Consider the following 20,111-nt stretch of genomic DNA (forward strand, 5'->3'; position numbering starts at 1 on the left):
AGGTGGGTTACTCGGGTATAAACGTGACGGGGGGGAACGACGTATTTTTTTTGGTCTAAAATTTTCAACTCCTGTATTTTTTTGGGTTGAAGATTTAACCGTGTATTTTTTGGGTCTGAAAAATCTGCGCGTATTTTTTTGGATTCGAATTTCCGCCAGGCTAATAGTTCTTACGCAATTCAATCCAATCATGTATTTTTTGGGTCTAAAATGTCCAGTCTTGTATTTTTTTGGGTGCACAATATAAGGTCCATGTATTTTTTTAGGTTAAAAATATTATGCTCCGTCGGACCCCCCCCCCCCCCCCCCCCCCGTCACGTTTATACCCGAGTAACCCACCTGGGCGTTTCATGCTTTCATCTGGAACATTTCTGAAATCGTAGCTGGATCAATCGTTCGTTTTCTTTTGGTGGAGTTTATCGTGGCGTCGAGCCCATGGGCGCTAAATTTCGATTGGAAATTTCGGAAATTTACGAGTTAAATTGGAAAGACTTCTTTCCATTCGTTCCAAACTTGCAATCTCATTGGTACATCAAAAAGCGAACGTGATGGTGCAATGGTTGCAATCATGGCGTAAGAGGAGAGTAAAAAATTAATAGGAAATCAAAATTTGTGCAAATTTGTGCACAAGTGTAGTACCTCCAAAGCCCATCCGTGTTTGTTCAGGAAAATTTCCGTCTGACCGCACGTACCATTTGTTAACATTTCAACAGGTTAAATCACGAAAATGTTAGGTAAATGGAAAGTGATCATGAGGACATCCAGTCGAAAAAACAAAGTAATGTTTATTGCTCGTTTTCTTATCTCCAGTTGATGCACTGGGATTTAGACCTTTTTGGTAAAAATGGTGCAACAATACCTCCACTTGAACATCTGATGGCCTGTTCTTTGTGGAAAAGAGTGAGCCTACCCTTTTCAAGTTGCACTCCATTCCGATCCAGTGGTAATTTCTCGTTAAGGACGGTGCCTACTAATAGCGAAGTATTTTTGCGCAGTGTATCACTATACGGGAAAAGCAGATCTTAGTAGCGACTATTGAAATCCAAAAAGAAAATTGGGGGTAACCAAGCATTCTTTAGAGATAATTAAGCAACAATAATTCAAACACCCAGTAAAATACAAAGCAATGTATGGCGCTTTTTTTCCAAATTGAAGCTTTATCATCTCTGAAAATGCATGGTTACCTCCACTTTCCTCTTTGGATACAAAAATCACTTGCTAAGTTCTGCTTTCTCCGCATAGCTTTAAAGCGCGCAAAAATATCCCTGTATTAGTAGACACCACCCATTGAAAACTCGAGTACCTCGAGATGCGCAGAACATATGCGTAGTAACAATAGTAGGCACCGTCCTTGACAGCGAGACGTTTTTGGATTATGTAGAGGGGGAGGGGGTGAGCGCTGTCTTATTTTCCCGAACAGCGGCTGGTAATCGAGCCTATCATCATTTGACCAGCTCCCAGTGGCTTGATAACTCAGTTGGTAGAGCACTTGACCAGCAACGCACAGGTCACGGGTTCTAATCCCGTTCTAAGTCTGATTTTTTTTTTCAGGCTTTATTTTCGCAACTGCTTAAGTTGCGTCCCAACTGCAAGGATCTTTCTTCCATTTAATCTTTCATCCGCGGTTCAAATATATTTTTCATATATTTACATTCATCTATGGATTATTGGAAGGACACCAAATCCCAGAAACACTTTCCTTTTAAGACGTTTCGGTGACAACCGACTTCGTGTCGAAAACGACTTCAAGTTGGAAACACTTCCAGGCCAGGCTTTCTGTGACCGGTGTAACTGGACTACGCAGGGGGGAGGGGGGGGGAGTGAAAGGAGAGCAGTCAACGTGCCAGATGGTTACTGATTTTATTCAAATTGATAACTTTTATCATAAAGCTAAGACTAAGGTACTCCTGCCCGTTGAGGCCTGGGCTCCGCTTTAATATACCAATGCAGAAAAATAGCTACGTATTTACTAACAAAAGGTGATAATATCAATATTTAAAACCTGCAACAGTAACAGGTTAACTAACTTCGTTCGATTTGTCTCTGACAATTGGAATCAAAAGTTACTCAAAATATTTGCAATACATAGAAATCTTACATTATACAATAGGTGAGTCGATGAACGTTAACAACAACAGCAATCAGCAGTAATACTTCCGTGAACACTCGGGCAAAAAATAAATCAGAAACAAAAAGTATCTGCTCCCTGATATAAAAGAGAAGTTGTGATATATTTATGGTGCATGGATTAACCCTTTATACCCTAACAGTGATCAGCATCAAATTTCTCCTTGTAATATCGATACCTATTCAAACTCCAAGGTCATGAGAGCTAAAGATATGATCGCACCAAAGTAAATTTTCTTGATATGTTAATAACTTCTCCCCTGTACTTTTATAAGAAAAGTATGGAGACAAGATGGAAGAATTTGTTCTTTGATATTAGGGGTTAAAGGGTTAAAGATTCCCATTCTGGAAGCTCTTTCAGTCAATTTAGCAAAAATCTTAAGAAAGAAGACTTTGAAAGTGTCACCCCTTTGATAGCCTTACCCAAGCAGAATTTCAGTTCAGCAGAATGCTACACTATTCTTATGACACCAGTGACACTGTATGTTGTACCGCTAACCTGACAAAATTGAATTCATACACTTATATCAAATTTTTTTCATGTGCAAAATAATCATTATTCCGTTTTTTAATTATGTAAAACAGGTGAATGCTGGTTCATGTAAAACTGCAAGGGGTTCCTATCAAAGCACTGGTCTACATCTGAAAAAACAAACAAACAAACAAACAAACATATTATGAGTATTACTCTTAGGTCCAGGGTGGCCTAACAAGGCTTTTGTTTCTGCGCATAATTTATGTTCTGTGCATCTCAGGGTTTCTTAAGATTTCTTAAGGATGGTGCAGGTACTTTTACGCATTTCATGACTATGCAGGTAAAGAAGATCTTGGCAAGGGCTATTTGAAATCCAATAATAAAATTGGGGGTAACCACGCATTTTTCAAGAGATAATAATATTAAGCTTCAATTTGGAAAAAAATCCATACCTTGTTTTGTGTTTTAAACCTTCTAGACTCTGAAAAATGCATGGTCATCTCCAATTTGCATTTTGGATTTCAATAGCCCTTGCTAAGATCTGCTTTTCCCGCATAATAATAAACTGTGAAAAACCCCTTTGTATTAGGAGGCACCCTCCTTAGGTTGTTGTTGTTGTTGTTGTCCATCAGAGGATACCCAGCATGAAGTGACTAGAGGTCTTACTACTCCCCTCTGGATGGGACGCCAGTCCATCGCAGTATATCCAGCATAAAGTGACTAGGAGTATTACTATCCTCCCACCCCACCCATGGATGGAATGCTAGTCTGTCACAGGTTTCCCAGCATGAAATGGGATGCTAGTCCATCACTGACCACCCCTAGACAGGATGCTTTTCTGTATGAACCCCTAATCACCCCTAGAAACGATGCTTCTGTGCATGTAACTGGATGAAGGGAGACAATGTGGGGTAAAGTTTCATATTAAAAAAAAAAAGAAAAAAAACAAAGACCAATGCAAAGACCAACACAACAAACCACTGATGCTGTGATCTTCCACCTGAAAGAGAACAAGTCAAGTCCTTCTTTCTGTGCGCTTCCAGTTTAAACTTTTTTACTTGGCAGCTTTTGCTGGTTTATCCCTGTTACTGATAGAAACATTGTTGAAACGTTTCTGATTATTTTCCACTTCCTTCTACATTCCAAACGTTGTTTCCCATCTCCCACCCATTTTCTATCCCATGCCTTTTGAAATTTTAAGAGACATCAGAAAATCCCTGCAATTACAAAAGCTGCAATTACCTTCATTTCTATAGCATCACTTGTTACTGCTGTTTTTACATGGCTTCAAATTCATCTACCCTCTGTTTTGTGTTTCCCTGTCTGATCTGCTTCAGAGTTTTGTACTTATCACGTCCCTCTTTCTGGTTTTGCATGTGAAGCTTATCGTAAGAGGAATAGTTCTTCTCTTCTTTCCGCAGGTCTTCTTGCAATTGCTACAAAAACAATGGTAAATAGTAACTTGAGACTAACTCATAACCTATAACTTGAGACTAGAAAATGTTTTAAAAAGGTATATTCATGACAATGCAAAATCAGTGTTCACCTCTGGGTAAAATATCAGGAGGCTGATATTTGCTTGTTTAACAAAGACATCCAAAGTGAGGCATTGCAGAGTACAACAAGAAAGCCATAGAAGCTTATCAGAGGGGAAGTATCATGGGGTTTTTGACCTCTTTTGTTAAAAATGGTGAAATAAGACCTTTACTTTACTACAAAATAATTCTAGAACAACGAGAGGAGAGAAATCAACTCAATTCTTGACAGGAACAACTCGTACTCTGTTCTAGCGCATTTTGGAAACAAAAATACGAAAACTTGAAAAACATTAGCCCAACATTTTTCAAGTTTCAATCCATTCCGACCTACTCTATCTCTGGCCAGAGGCACTAACCGACAGTTTTACTGCACTGGGGTGGTGATTTATAACAAAACTAGACTATTATTTTTTGTTTCTGTTGTCAGCCAAACATTTTTGGGTTTTGAAATGACATTATATTTTCATGATACTTCCCCTTTAAGCAGCCTTATTTATGCTGCATTCTAGGAAGCAGTTCCCCTCAGCAAGATTGAGCTAATTGAATAGTTTGGGGTCATAGCCTCTAACCTGGGAATAAGTCCTGCTGCTAATCAACAATGCAAGTGTCAACTACATGTGTGTCAGAAGTTTTGAATATGCCCAAGCGGGTTTAACAGCAGCCTGGATGCTGACAACCCCTGAATCTAGAATTGCCAAATGGTTTTGTTTACGATTTTGGTCACATACCTGAAGCATTTTCCGTTGTCGTTCATTCTTTTCAGCCTCTGTGATTCGATCCTCTTCAGACCTGTCTCCTTGTATGGCCTCCATGGACAGTTCAGCTTCAAGAGATGTCTGTTGCTCTTCCATTTCAACTTTTTCCTGCACCATAACTTGTTCTTGTAGAGTTGTGGCTTGCTCTTGGAGCTTCCTGTTCTCTTCTTTTTGTAATTCAAGCTATAAATACATCAAAACAGATTTAGGAAAACATTGCCATCTACTGAGAATGATGTATTATTCAGTAAATGACACAGGCATACTCAGAAAAAAATCTGACTGCTCCTGTCAAGAGTCGAAGCCAAGACCTTCCGATTACTAGTTCGGATGCTCTTCCACTGAGCTACGGGAAACTCGTGGGAGCTAAGGCCATTAAACAAGGTTCATAGCACACACATCCTGCATACTGCTAGGATTCGAATGTCATGCGCACAATGGAATAATGATGGAATAATTTAAGCATGGAGAATAACTGAGAGTGGTGTATTATTTAGTAATTGGGTCAGCCTTCAGCACAACTGGATACCTCACTTGCATGTTTCCACGGCCTGGACCTGTTGAACTCCTTGTGCCGCTTCAAACAGAGTATATTCTTACCTCTTGCTGAACACGCTCTTGCTCTTCTTTTGCTCTTCTCTCTTCCTCCAGTAACTCGTGATACTTTGCCTCCTTCTCTGCCAGCTCTTGGGCCTAAAACATAACACAAAAATCAGAGCAGACCACAGCAAAAGATGCTGTCATGAATCTTATCGGCCACATTTCACAACAGGTTAAGGACAATATTATTGTGCAGTTCTAACAAGGCTTGAAAACTAACCAGGTGGAAATCACAAGTTAAATTTACATAAATTTCCACAAGCTAAATTTGAAGGATATCAAAGGGCTCTTGAGGAAAATGTGAATAACATGAGGAAAACTTGTAACTGCATTACTAATCTTATTGCACAAACAAAGAACAGCAAAAAAATTGAAATTCACCCTAAAATCCCCTGAGAACAGAAGTTTATGTCACAAACAAACGGAAATTCTAGATATTCTCAATAGACATTTTACTTTGTGTAGACAAAAGAGCTTTTTGTCTACACAAAGCCGTGTCAAATTTCAGTTTTTGTTGTCTCATGGGCCGTGCGGCCAAATGTTTATTTCACTGAGTGTCTCCTGAATACATTGTATATCTTCTTCTTGTCTTACTCTGCCCGCTTCGATTGGCTTTTGCTACCCGCGGTCCAGTGTATTAAGCAAAAGAAGTGGCATTTCTCTGTATTTATACATTTAATGTATTTATAAATTTAATGTACACTTAATGATGAAAAAAATAAACATTGTATTTAAATCAAGGGATTCCAGAGTAACAGAATGTTACATGCATAACTAGTTTTTCACTTATCAAGCCCAAAAAAAAGTATTAATAATTGCCAAATCTTTTCACATTACCAGCTTGTCTTTGGCCTCTTCATCTTCAGCTTGTTTCCTTTTTATTTCCTCGATTTCTTCTTTTTGTCTTTTGGTCTCTTCTTCTTGCATTCGCGTCTCTTTCTCGAGTTCTTCTTTTTTCCTGGCCAATTCTGCAGCTTTCTCTTCAGCCTCTCTCTTTTCTACAACAACATAAAAGCAAGTAAGGCCTTGTTCATACGTTGAATGTAATGCAGACAAAGTTAATACAAGAAACTAAATTTGTCGGTAATGCGAGGCAGAGTGGCCTAGTGATTAGGGGCGCTGGACGTGTAATCTGGAGGCCCCTGGTTCAAGTCCTGCTCCAAGGCCACGCTTTGTAAATAGCCAACTGATTTGCCTCCCACCAGTTGGGATTTTTAACAAATGTTATTTTCAGTTTCATAATTTATTTCACTGGTTTATAGTGTCCCCAATTATTAACGCTAAACACTTCAACACTTAAATAAAGTCATTTATTATTTATTTATTTTATATGTATGAAACCTTTCGTGGAATTAAATTTGTCCAGACGTTTTATCCATCTGCCCAAGAGTGTGAGTTCAGATGTCGTAGTTCAGACGAAAATGAAAACACGTTATCCTAATAATCATCCATTCATTTGTCATAATCTTGAATTTGGAATCGTTGTAGGTTGTCCACACCAAGTTCCACCATCCCATGTTATTCAAGTCAATTGAATTTGATTTTGTCGTCTAAATCAAATCTCTATTATTTCCGTCTTACAGATGAAGTCAATTTGAATTAAATTCATCCGAATTATATTAGACGTATGAACTAGGCCTAAGATATTAAATACACTAAAACAACAACAACAACAAAAATTATTACTCCACAGAATGTAACACTGCCCAAGCCAACATGGTCATGGAGCACTGGGTTTCATTGTCTGTAGTTAACAGATATGCTATGATAAATGTAATTTTGTGTGTTGGGGAGACAAATGGCAAAATAAAGATCATCCCCAACTTTTCTGCAATAAAACTGTTCTTTGATATCAATGTGTTGAATAATAAAACGATTATCCTGCTCAATCTTGTGGAGTTTAGCCAACTTGGTCTACGGCATCATCGGCTGAGTATCAGGTGATATTCCAAGTGATTTCACAGGAAAATTGATTGTTACATGTTTTGAAGCTGGACAAAATAAAGCCACAATGAACACTACTTAAACCATAATTTGCCTTCTGTGGTGATAAGACTTGAAAACTACCTGTCTATTGTTGAACTCAACATTGTTCATTTCTTTGACCCATTCACTCCCACATGTCACTAAGCTAGTAAACAATATGTGACCCTTCATGACCCTCCACACTTAATGGCATATATGCAAATATGCGCAAACAAGTTCAATGGATTTTTAAGTACCGTGCTTGTGGCCTTTCTTTGCATGTGGTTACACGGTAGAGCTTTGTATTTTTAGCATGATGGATTAACACGGTCATGTTTGTTAACATGACTTCTTAACATGTTAACATGGACAAAGCAGCCTTTCCATGGGAGGCAGAGGATGAATGCAAACATGCGCTAAATTTCAGGAAGCTAAGGGCAGCACAAGAATGAATAAATTAAATAAAGTGGCTATTTTTTCCACAAGCTAATTTTTAGATCCAATGAGGAAAAAAATCAAATTAGATGCCAAAAAACCCACAGTCACCAATATGTAAAATGAAATATAACTTTCCAACAATTACAGAAATTATAAAAAAAAACCACCCTGCTGGAGAACATTATTGACAACCTCAAAACTTTGAAAATCCATAAAGTGAGCAGCAAATCACTGCAGAATAAGAAAACAGAAAATTAACTATTTCTAAAATAAATAATGTGGTTCATACCTCTTGCTTGTTTCTCCTGTGAAGCTTTCATTGAAGCTAGCTCCTCCTCAAGTCTTTTTCTCTCTGCCTCTGCTTTCTCCCGAGCAGTTTTCTCATTCTCCAGCTTTTGCCTAATGACAGGAAAAAATTTTGAGCAATGAAGGGCCAACGCTTAAAACATCAGCCCTGGAATATATCTCTTTACGATGGCTAATTTACCTTTATTTATCAACTCTGTTGACAAACCAAACACTCTACCGGGTCAAACACTCTCAAGATAACGAGAATGGGGTCAATTAGGACCCTTTCTGGCAACAAACGGTTCAACTACATCCTTTAAAGGCAACACTGAAAGACCCCATCTGGGCACTTGCCATCTCCAATTCAAGACTTGTTCACGAAAATAATGTTGATGTTATGCTATTGTAGCTCAGCTCAGTCCTTTCCTGGCCCCAGTTAGTCAAACAGCAGATAAGTCGCCATCCAGCGCATAAAATGCAATGGTTGGAGTACATTTTATCCGCTGGATAGCAATTTATCCACTGGATAGAGAAAAAAAAAATATCCACTGGATAGATTTATCTGCTCTTTGAACAACCAGGGCCTGGACGTAATAGGGTTCAATACATCAGGGTAAAATAACAGTGTTAATACTGAAAGAAGTTTAAGACCTTATTCTAGGTTACAGCAGTTTCCAATAACATGCGACCTCTCGCCTTCGATAAAGTCGGATAAACTTGCGTTTTGATGGATGTCAATGAAAGAAAGCCATTGAATTATTTTGAATTCTGACAAGGTTCCAAGGCAACCCGGCAAAAAACTGAGAATTTTTCCTGCTGAGAAAAGGTAAAACTTTATTGATTTCCAATCCAGATCATGTAAAAAGAAAAGGGTATTTTTGAATTAAAAATTTAACCAGTCAGTAGCCATTCCTTGCTTACCTTTCCTTCAATCTTGTTTGTCTTTCCTCCATTGCTTGTGCTTTCATCTGCTGGACTTCAATTGTGTCTGGCTTCCTGCGCCTCATATACAACTCATGATTTCCCATACAAAGAGCCAAAATCCGCTTGTTTATTCTCAAACGTGCTGCATAGAAGACAAAATCCTAAAATCAAGGAATAACCACTCATTATTTGATAACAAATAAATTATGCCAAACACAGGCAAAAAATAAATAAATAAATCTGTTATATCAACTTACTGGTGCTTTTTTGTCGATAGGTTTGATGATAAATTTCTTGTCATTAAAGGAGATATTTCTGATCTCACTCCAGGGGAACCCAATTTTTGGTGTTAGCCTGGATAGAAAAGGTAAACAACATTAGTTATGTTAATCTAACATTAACTATAGCAGTTAAAACACCACCAAATAGAGACACTCATAAATAAAAATAAAAATCTGGGATAATTTGTATGTACATTAAAGGCCCACATTCACCCAAGATGTATTGCGCGCCGAGGAACAGTTTTCATATATGAAAACCCTCCCATTTTATTTGAGCGCGAGTCGAGTGAGAAAGCAATAAGCGATCACGAATATTCTTTCCTTCCAGCACGAGTCGCAAAGGAAACCCGCATGAACCGCTTGAGTTCGGACAGCCAATAAGATCACGCGTTTGGGCAATACAGCATTTCAAAACAAAAACAATCGCCCGCAATGACTCTTGGGTGAAGGTGGGCCTTTAACACTTCTCACATCTATAGTTTAACAAGAAAGCTGTTAAAGCGTTTTCCACTGTGCCACTTTGCCCCACTCTACAGCACTAAATTTTTAAACCCCACTGAATTTTCCATCCTTAGTGAGATGCAAATAAAAGACTTTTTTTGATCGATCATGAGTTCAACTTCCTCCCTGGGATTGTTTTTTATTTTTTTAATTTGGAGAGCTGGTCCTTAAATTGTAATCTAGTTAGTTAGTTCTCTCCGCGCCATGAGGCGCATAAGTATTAAATTGTAATCTAGTTTTCAAGATTAGACTGTGATTTTGAGACACCAAAATACAGTGTGGAGATCCTAAGCATGACGCAATAGACCATTTCGGAGTTGCTTTGAACCTTGTTATGAAAGCGAGGCTAAGTGCAAAGTTTTTGTTATGAAAATTAGTATCCATTCATATGCAAACAAAACTAATTTTCATATGAAAAGTTTTGCACTTAGCCTCGCTTATTTCATAGTGAGGTTCACAGCAACTCAGAAATGGCCTATTCTGAGCTTGCCACACAAGCACAAACAAAATGTGGTCACTGTGCACAAGCTGTGCTTACACTTTGATATTAATAGTTTATCTTGTAGTTTTATATTGTATTGCCCTGATGAATTTTTTAACTGGCACGTTAAGTATTTCTGTGACTACTCACAAGATAACGAACACAACACAATAAATCTTTAATATACAATTTATATTAATAGTACTCATTTCTGCAGGGATTAAAGTGCATATGAAGCGAAATATATTTTTGCGCAGTTATAAAATATAATTTTTGAAATGTAAGATTACAAAGTTTGAGTTGAATTGGGTGAAAATTGACGATTTTACAAGCACCGAAGGTTGGACTATTTTGACACTAAACACGTGATAGTCAACTGTTATGAATTTCTGATCAGACTTGACACAACAGTTGGTCAACAGAAGCCAAGTTTAGGAAGGAAAGCCAACAAGAGAAGTCAGAGAGCATTAAAACACAACTCCAGAAGAACTTACTGGTCCTCTTTTTCATAAATATTCAAACCCAGAGCATCCACGCCAAGGTGCAGTTGTGTCCCTCTCTTGTTTTTTATTTCAAAGTAGTTCACTCCATACATTTCCAAATCCTGGGCAGCTTTTAAATATTCAATCATCGCATCCTCTCTGGAAGAACAACAAAGACAATAATAATAATAATAATAATAATAATAATAATAATAATAATAATTTTTTTCTTTTCTTTTTATCAAGTGGAACTGATTTTAAAATGCCGAATTTCATTTTTTTAAAACTTCATGACATTTTTTTTCTTTTTCTTCACAAAAACATCATGCTTGAAAGTAGTCTCGGTTTTTACTTTTGCAATCGAATATTTTAAAAAAAATTATTACTGAAATTTTGCTTGAAAATATTATCTTTTTTTAATCAAAATGAATTGTAAATAGGTTTTCAATAACTCTTTTTTATATACTTTTAACTTGTAAATAGCAATTTGTGTGGAATATTTTAATAAAGATTTATGACAATGATAATGATAATGATAATGACAATGACAATGACAATGACAATGATAATGATAATGATAATGATAATGATAATAATAATAATAATAATAATCATCATCATCTATTTATTAACACATTCTAAGTTAATAAAGGGTTAAAAGTTCTAATTTTAAAATATCCTACTCATAAAAAATTCAACGTTCATGTTAACCCATTGACTCCTACACCGGCCAAAACCGGCCGTCCCTCGCGCATGCTCCGCGCGTGAAACTCGATACGTTCTCCCTCCCCTCCTGGAGTTTTTTTCGTCCTGAAAAGGTCACAATAGCTAGTAGAATGATAAACCAATCAGAATCTGTCTTTTGCGCATATTTTAAGGCATTTTAGGGGGTAGGGGAAAGAATCCTTCTGAACCTACCGCATGGAGCTGAGCAAAATTACAAAATGGTGCCGCGCATGAATCGGTCCTGAAGTTTCAAGACACGTTTTTTTCATCTTTTAAAGCAAGTACATCTTTTTTAAGCTCACAATGGAAAGGAATAACCGTGAACAATAATCTACCGTCAAAAAAGAGAACTTGGAGGCGTTAAAAAACAGCGAAAAGCCGTTTCGCGTTGTGATCTCTTATATTTCGTGGCCGCTACCGAAATATGCCTCAAAAGTTAAAACCGAACTGTGGGCTTCAAACTAAGTTTATAAGACCAGGACAATGGTGACAACACGGTAAACGATGTTTTCCGATGTGGCTTTGCTTTTTACAAATAGTTTAAGTGATGATTTGAACCAGAATTCTGTAACTTCTGTAATTTTCATCGCAAACGTGCCTGAATTTACTGCGAGTGATCGCCTTGTACAAACACGGAGCGTCTTCAAATTTTACATACGTGTTTGCACGCACGCAAAAAAACTGAAAGTTTTTTGCCTCTAATAGTAAATATAATGTTTATTTCAATAAAAAGTTTTGTTGGAAAAGCTTTTTGTTGATTTTTGAGTCTTTGTCAATTCATATATTCGTTTGAGAAGAAACAGATGCGCAATCAAGGGCAATTTGCATAAGCGGGTTGAAATTGGATATGCCAAAGGTTTTCATCAACATGCCGTGAATTTTAGCAATTTTTGCGTTCAAGTGTGTTTTTCCGCAAATGATTAATCGGTAACCATATTATTTTACATCGGAAAACATTTGTTTAATCATTCCAGTTTAATATGCAGTTAATTTTGGAAGCCAAGAATATTTATTTATCTACTGCGCAGTTAATCGAGTAAAAGCGCTCTAGGAAAAAAGTAATTTATGCGAAAACCATGGCAACACGATAGGAGTCAAAGGGTTAATACAGGATTAGCTTAAAGTGCACCTAACCCCCCAATTTTTTTTTTTCGCTTAAATAAATCTTTGCACCTGTTCGAAACGCATTGAGCCTTTTTGCGCCTTTTTTCAACCAAATGTTGACCTTTTACAGGCTGTAAAAGTTACGAAATCTAGCCATCATCTGTCCCATGACTGAGCTAGTAAGGGGGCAATGCAAATCAGTTTGTGATGTCATGTAAGGAATAGACCAATGCCCCTACCAACTCAGTCATGGGACAGATGATGGCTAGATTTCGTAACTTTTACAGCCTATAAAAAGTCAAGATTTGGTTAAAAAAAGGCGCCAAATAGCGCAATATGTTTCGAACAGGTGCAAAGATTTATTTGAGAGAAAAAAAAATTGGGGGTTAGGTGCACTTTAATCGGGTTTGAACAACTGGGCCCTGGGTGTTAGGGTTGTCATGGATACCAACCTATGAAGGCCATTTCACAACACATTCTCAGGATGTTTTCCTGTATAAAACTGCAAAGAGAAATGAGATAACAATCGATAATTATTACCTTGCCATGGATGCATGCTCAGACCACCATACTGAAACTCTTCCTGGAACATCGTCTATAAGATTATTGGATACAAATCTGAGGAAAAAGAAACAGAATAAGAATTTATTAGCAATGAAACGCTAGGAAAACCCTTAACAAGTACATGTAAAATTAACAAATCGACGGCAGTCTTCTATGGTCTATACTCTTATAGACCATAAAATGACGTCAAAAAATGTTCAAAACTCAAGTGGAACCACGAGCCGCAGGCGAGTGGTTTCACTGCCAAGTTTTGGACATTTTATGGCGTCATTTTATGGTCTATAAGAGTATAGACCATAGAAAACTGCCGTCGATTTGTTTTTTACAATAACATGGAAAAAGTACGAGCGGAATTGGCAATTTTTTTTTCATTGAGAAAGCGTGCGCGTTACATTTGACGTCATTTTTATTGTCTGTACTCTTATAGACAATAGCTACAGAGCCAATCAGCGCGCGGGAATTTGGACAGTTATTGTAAAATGACAGTTAGACTGTTCCAAATGAAACTTTATCAGAATCCATAATCATAATAATAAAGAGTGCACATTTTCTGTAAGTGGTCTTTATTCTGACTTGACAGTTTAAAAAAAAAAAACCACCAAGTTGTAGTACTAAGCAAATTTGAAGATGATGATGATGATTTATTTGCTGATAGAGTTGTAAATGTCACCATCAAACGTTCAGAAAGTTAACTCAGAAAATTAATTTATTAAATCATTCTCACCTGTCAGGAACTAGTCTTTCACCTTTCAACATTTCAGGAGTGTGAACCTCTGGATTCCGTTGACCGTGCTTTGCCTGTAACTAGATTAACAACAAAATATCACATCAGAATGGACAATCATAGAAAAAATCAAGGCACCTAAGAGGCAACTCGTGAAGACAAATTATTGTTGTTGTTGTTGTTGTTGTTGTTTTTTTTTTCAAAAGCAAAGGGTTACAGGTTACTGTTGGTTTATAAATGGTTCTTTGAATCGCTCAACAACTTTTGAGAAATAAGGTTTCATGGCATGTAAAAGGCCATTGATCAGAAGGTGGCAGGATCGATTTCCAGTGGAGGAATGCATCCTATTTTTCTTTTTACTTCTTTTTGTTTTAGAGATTCCAACGAATAGCTTATGTTTATATCATTTCACTCCGTGTATACATGTATGTATTGGAAAATCTTGAGAGGCACTGAAATCATAAGAATGATAGAAACTTTTTTGGGCTAGTCAAGGGAGGAAACATTGCGTAACGATCCAGAAGAGCATTAACGTAGAAGGCAACATAAAATATATAGACTGGTCCACATATAACAACACTTCATTCATAGATCAGAGAATTTTGAAATATTTGTCTTCAGTTGAGTACGGAAGTACTCTCAGCTCTGAAGGCTACCACAATGTTGAGCTATCAAGTATATGTATTTAAATAAATTTGTTGTGATTTTACATGCCTACACTGATCAGTGGAATTGCCAATCCAAGTTTTTGTGGGATTGTTGGATGGTCAGTCAGTTGATCCTTCCAACCAAATTTCCCCCCTAACTACATATAATTCATTTCAAAGCCAGGCGTCTTCCTGAGTAAAAAAGGCAATTTTTTTCTTGCAATTTAAGGTTACCTTATACCTTCAGAGGTGTCTTCAGAGGTGTCTCGTGTCCAAGCGATGTAGCTCGTCCGGTTTAAACTGTAGATACCTACACCCTTACATCAAATTAATTTTGAAATAAAATGAATTGCCGAATTATTGCCGTGGTTTTCTCAAATCAATGTTTTTCACTTGGAGGAGCCACTTCAAAGAGCTAAAACTCAAAGGGAATTTGTTCGTTTGCCTTCAAATTTGGACAGTAGCTAGTTTAACATATAAACAACAAAAACATGTCTGTGAATTTTTTCTTTCGAAATATTTTTTCTCCGAGAGCGATTTTTGTATGATCACTCCACATTTTTTTAATCCTATCTTCAAAATGTTCTATAACTTTTCATTGCAATTGGATATGGCAAAACGCAGACATGTTTTTTTAGCGCTTTGGGTCCGGAAACTGAGGAGCAAATTAAATTAGCGAAAAACAAAATTCGCTTTGACTTGTAGCTTTAAAAAGGTGATTCAGACGCTCGCATTTAGGGGTCATGAAAAATTCAACAATTCATTTTATTTCAAAATTCTTGGTATAGTTTGATAGCCAGCTCTATAAGCTTTAATTTGATATAGGGGTTTAGGTATCTACAGTTTAAACTGGACGCGCTACATCGCTTGGACGCGAGACACCTCTGAAGACACCTCTGAAGGTATAAGGTAACCTTAATTTAGCCAGCAGACTGCAGTGAAAACACTGTTCTACTGAAACAAAATGCCACATTTTTGGGTAATTGGCCAAAACTGATGGCAGCCGATGTAATTATAATGTAATGTTAATAAGAGAATGCTATTAGTTTCAAGCGAGACAGCTGCGGAATACTTACTGCATACGAAGACAACAACACTGCTGTTTCAGCAGGACAAAATGTTTCCTCAGACAGGATGGCATCCTTAACTTGCAAAAAGAACAGCCGCTAAAAAAGACAGAAGTTTCCAAGTCAATTCGCATTAGGAATTTTGTAAAAAAAAAAAAAAAAATGCCCAAATCAAACGAAATGAAATACCATGTCAAAAATTAAAATATTGCAATATGCAGTGTTCTAGACAACTTTCAAAGTTGGTGTGTTAATGATGATTTTCAAGAGGTCAATACCCCTGATTCTCTCCAAATCTTCTTAAGTTTACCATTCATTTTGTTGGGTCAAGAAGCATTTTGCTTTCTTGGAATTTTGACCACAAGACCACCCTCTTATCTGGAACACTAATATGTAGCCCTGACAGATTCAAATAAGTTAGCAGAAAAAAAAACTTTGAAAAATAACAAGGCTGTTACGGTTACCCTTGTTATTTCTTGAACAAGTTCTTCTGACACATCTTCTGGGAAGAATTTTGCTCGGAACTTAAACTGAAGTGGTGATTCTTTCTTGACATCCTGACTTGCGACCTAACAAACAGCGAATGTAACGAGTTTAAATTAAAAAAGATTCTTAATGTAAATAATATAACTCATCAGTGCAAAAATTTAAACTTTCAAGTTGCTTATTCCTCTCAATAATTTTACAAAAAAAACTTATGATTCTATATGGAGTCGCATAATCATTGCAGTCCAAACAAGTTTTGTCTACCCTATAGAACTGACACCCTTTGGTCACAACTGATCAGACGTTTTAAAAAAGATCCATTGGTTTATGATGAAGAATTGTTAATCCAAAACTATTTCAGTCCTTTACACATCAGTCATGTTCCATGAGGCTAAATTTCAAATATTGATTTTCTGTTCAACTAGAGGCAAGCCAAACATCGATTATAATCTTAATGATCCATATATAATGATTATTGATTTTAGAATTGGCAGCTGTTTCAGATTGAAAATTCCAGTTGGCAACAATCTTTTCATCTGGACAAACTAAAACTGCAAATAGATTGGTAGGAACTTAGTTTCCAATAACATCCTAGTCATTGCACACAGCCTACACTAGTACAAGAATTTGAATGGCTGTTGCAATTCATGACCACTTTATACAACATTATTAGTAGCCATTGATCATGCACATCGAGTCTTATTTTAAAATCTACTTTCATCTCCTCTCGTACCAAAAATCAAAATATATAGTGGTTTTACAAGATTTAGGATTTGTATTTAGGTCAAGTGAAAATTGTCTTTAAAAACAATATGCAAAACCGCATACTAAGCGGGCTACAAGATGCTAGTAACAAGTTCAATACTTGTCTAGACCTGGGAGTTCTGGTTGAGGTGAACCACAAGTTGATGAAATCAAGCATGCAGTAATCTTATTAATAAGACTGTTTACTAAACTAATGGATTTATAGGTAAAAAAGAAGAAACTTTCTTAAAGTAATTAAACTGCAATAAATTTAATGTAGGTGACAGGAATGAAAATGTATCAGCAGGTGGCTTTTTGTGTGCTTGACTGAAGAATTGGTAAGAACAACAAATCTTTTATGTGAATAGAAATGTGGTAAATTGCAACAACAAAAAGCAGCATTTCAGATATATGGCCAGAAACATTATAGCAAGACAGCCACACAAGGAACAGCCTGTACCGGGATGCCCTTGGTTTTCTCTTGCAGAGTGCAATGGCAACTACCAGCATTGACGATTTTAACTGCAAGTTGCATATTCAAAAAGAAAATGATTGTCTGAGATTTCATGTCAATTAAATCAAGACCTACTCCATTTGGGTTGTCAAAGCTTATAATTTGTTGTAATCATTATTAACAAATCACAAAACAATACCATGGCACTAAAATATCCGAAAAGAAAAAGAATAAATCAAGTATTAAGTATTATGAGGCAAATCAAAATAATTATTATGAGGCAAAGCTAACCTTCTTGTTTAACTTCAGCCAAGTGCCGTAACCTTTAGTATCAGTGTACTGTAGACCGAAATACCAGATTTCTCGCAAGCCGATCGTCTTCACCACCTAAATAAATGTTCAAACAAATATATTTTTACGCTCCAGGAATTCCTTTCTCGTGGGAATATACTGAAAACTGATTGAATTGACAATGGTGCTTAGTAATTAAGATATTCATGTCTAACAAGATGGATAACTTCAATACAAAACCTGATCAAAAAGTTGCTTTCCAGTTGTGCTTTGTTGGATTGCGAACTCTAGCTCCGCATCCATGGTGGTAACGCGAACATTTACCTGAGGAAATCAAGAATCGTGTTCGTTAATCCATTAATCGAAAATCATTGTACACAAATACTTTCGAATTCCTTAATTCAAGAGACGAGAGGAATTGGGGAAAGTTCCATTTTCTAATTCGAACTCAGCTCACAACAATATCCAAATACGAACTTACCATCTTAGGCATCTTGAATCTGTTTTGTTTCCGCTACAAATTAACTCTAAATTAAATCGGAGGAATATCCTGTACTGTATAAGAGGTTAAGCTTGTCTCTACAAAAATAAAAGAACACAAAATTATCGCAAACCAACACAATAATTTAGCAGTCACGCTCTTTAAAAACTCGCCCATTCGCCGCGGAAAGTCCTTTCAAGACACAGCAATAGCAAGACTCATTGCAAGATTAAAATCTGTAAATTCTTTGTACTAGTGAGGTAAGCGTATCAATGCAGGGACAAGTTCAACTGCGGTGCATTACAATTGGAAGGTATAGTTTCAGATATGCCGGAGACAGTCTGAAACTATCGCGTATAACTGCGTCAGCAACAAAGAAAAAACAGCCAAAATGCTACAGAGTACCCCTCTAGGTTGTGTCTACAACCTTACTAACCTCTTGTGAAGAACTAAGCTAAAATCCCGCAGAAACAAGCTTCAATTTAGCCACGAACCTTACCACTCCGGCATAAATGAGAATGGGCGTAACTCGAGGAAACTAGGCTTGCATGTAGCAATACATTGACTCCCCCTCTAAAATGAAATCAAGTTATACACGAAGAGACTGGGGACTATTTCCGGGGTTTCCGCTGGGATTCCCGGGCGCAGGGTCGGGCGCGGGACAATGCGAGGGACCGAAATAAAATGACCGGGAGTCGAGGCACCGAAAAAAAAATCCCGTAACGTCAAAGATGCTAAAAAGAAGCGATAGAACCAAATCAAGAAGACTTCAGTGGGAGAGCTTCACGGGTTCCCGGGGTTATATCGGATGGGCTTTACACAATTTTTCAAAGGCCAACCTGCAACCGGACAAAACTGAAATGTGCCAGATCCTGATGGATTTTGTCAGCAAAATTTTAGAAAATGCAACTAACGAATAAAGACTGTTTGTACAGCTGGGGTTATACTAGTATACTGAATGTATATTAAATTATATTTTTTTTATTCTTGTAATCGCGAAGGTTTGTTTTCCAACTCAGTCTTGCTGTCTTTATAAATGTTTTATCTTAAAGTATTTTATTGATCCAGGTTTGCATAGCTAGGCCCGGCATCTCCCGGTGTCGTGTCGCTGTGGTTTTGGCAAATCTTTAGAGTCACTCAGCCGTGCCTTCTGCCTTTCTTTATTAGTAACATATTTTCCGCATGATCTGAGCGCATAATTTTCTGGTATTTTCTAAATTACCGTCTTTGCTTTGTTATTTCATCTGAGGTGTTTTTAATTTTTATCATGGCTTTTTAAAACAATTTTGCGCAAGCGCGCAATTTCATTACATAAAGCGAAACAATGACTCATACTCAACAAAATACCTACACGTAACGTTAAAGGTTTTTTTTACATTGGAATGTCGCTTGATAATAACCGCGTTTAAGATTTTTATAATTACGGCCGGGAACAGTGAGTAGTGGTTTCATTCACAACGAGGCGAAATTTTCAGAAAACGGTACTTTTGGTATGCATACATTAGATAAACATTTATTGCGTGACAGGCCTGAGTATAATCATCAAATCATACATGAGTCAATTCTAAAAATCTGTATGATTCTGGGCATGATTTATTTGGTTACAACATATCTCATTTCAGTTTAACGATCTTAAACCGATTCTTTCAAGAAGTTTTTGGTCTATACTAAAAGTGGAAGAAAAAATATACATGTCAATACGATACCGTTGACTTGAAATTACACATTACATGCGCACTGAACTTGAACATCGTGCAAAATTTAAGCCCTGGTTGTATAATTTGACACAACATATTTTTGCTGTATTGTTATTTTTTCATAAAGACAAAATACTGAGCAGTGAGCGTGCTAAACTCAAATTAATCAAAAGTGATAGATTTCAGATGACTGGGTGCAAGTATTTCCCCGGAGAGCTGCTGGTAATTTAAATAAGCCAAATTTATTATAAAAATGAGATTTTAATCTTAC

General features: G+C 36.9%; 1 protein-coding gene across 1 annotated transcript; it reads right to left on the bottom strand.

The window, feature by feature from the left end:
* Positions 1-1,843: 1,843 nt before the first annotated feature.
* Positions 1,844-18,715, bottom strand: LOC146450079 (moesin-like). The gene is made up of 17 exons (XM_085100894.1): positions 18,580-18,715; positions 18,144-18,241; positions 17,903-17,986; positions 17,663-17,758; positions 16,152-16,256; positions 15,697-15,786; positions 13,974-14,053; positions 13,226-13,303; positions 10,868-11,014; positions 9,368-9,464; positions 9,108-9,271; positions 8,188-8,297; positions 6,333-6,493; positions 5,496-5,588; positions 4,869-5,078; positions 3,845-4,038; positions 1,844-2,769 (listed from the first exon to the last, which is right to left on the bottom strand). Exons 2-16 carry the CDS (start codon positions 18,153-18,155, stop codon positions 3,880-3,882), a joined length of 1,686 nt encoding a protein of 561 aa, XP_084957020.1. The 5' UTR covers positions 18,156-18,241; positions 18,580-18,715; the 3' UTR covers positions 1,844-2,769; positions 3,845-3,879.
* Positions 18,716-20,111: the final 1,396 nt, after the last annotated feature.

Source organism: Pavona decussata, unplaced genomic scaffold (assembly GCF_977016875.1).
Source record: "Pavona decussata unplaced genomic scaffold, jaPavDecu1.1 SCAFFOLD_510, whole genome shotgun sequence".
NCBI classification, from domain to species: Eukaryota; Metazoa; Cnidaria; class Anthozoa; order Scleractinia; family Agariciidae; genus Pavona; species Pavona decussata.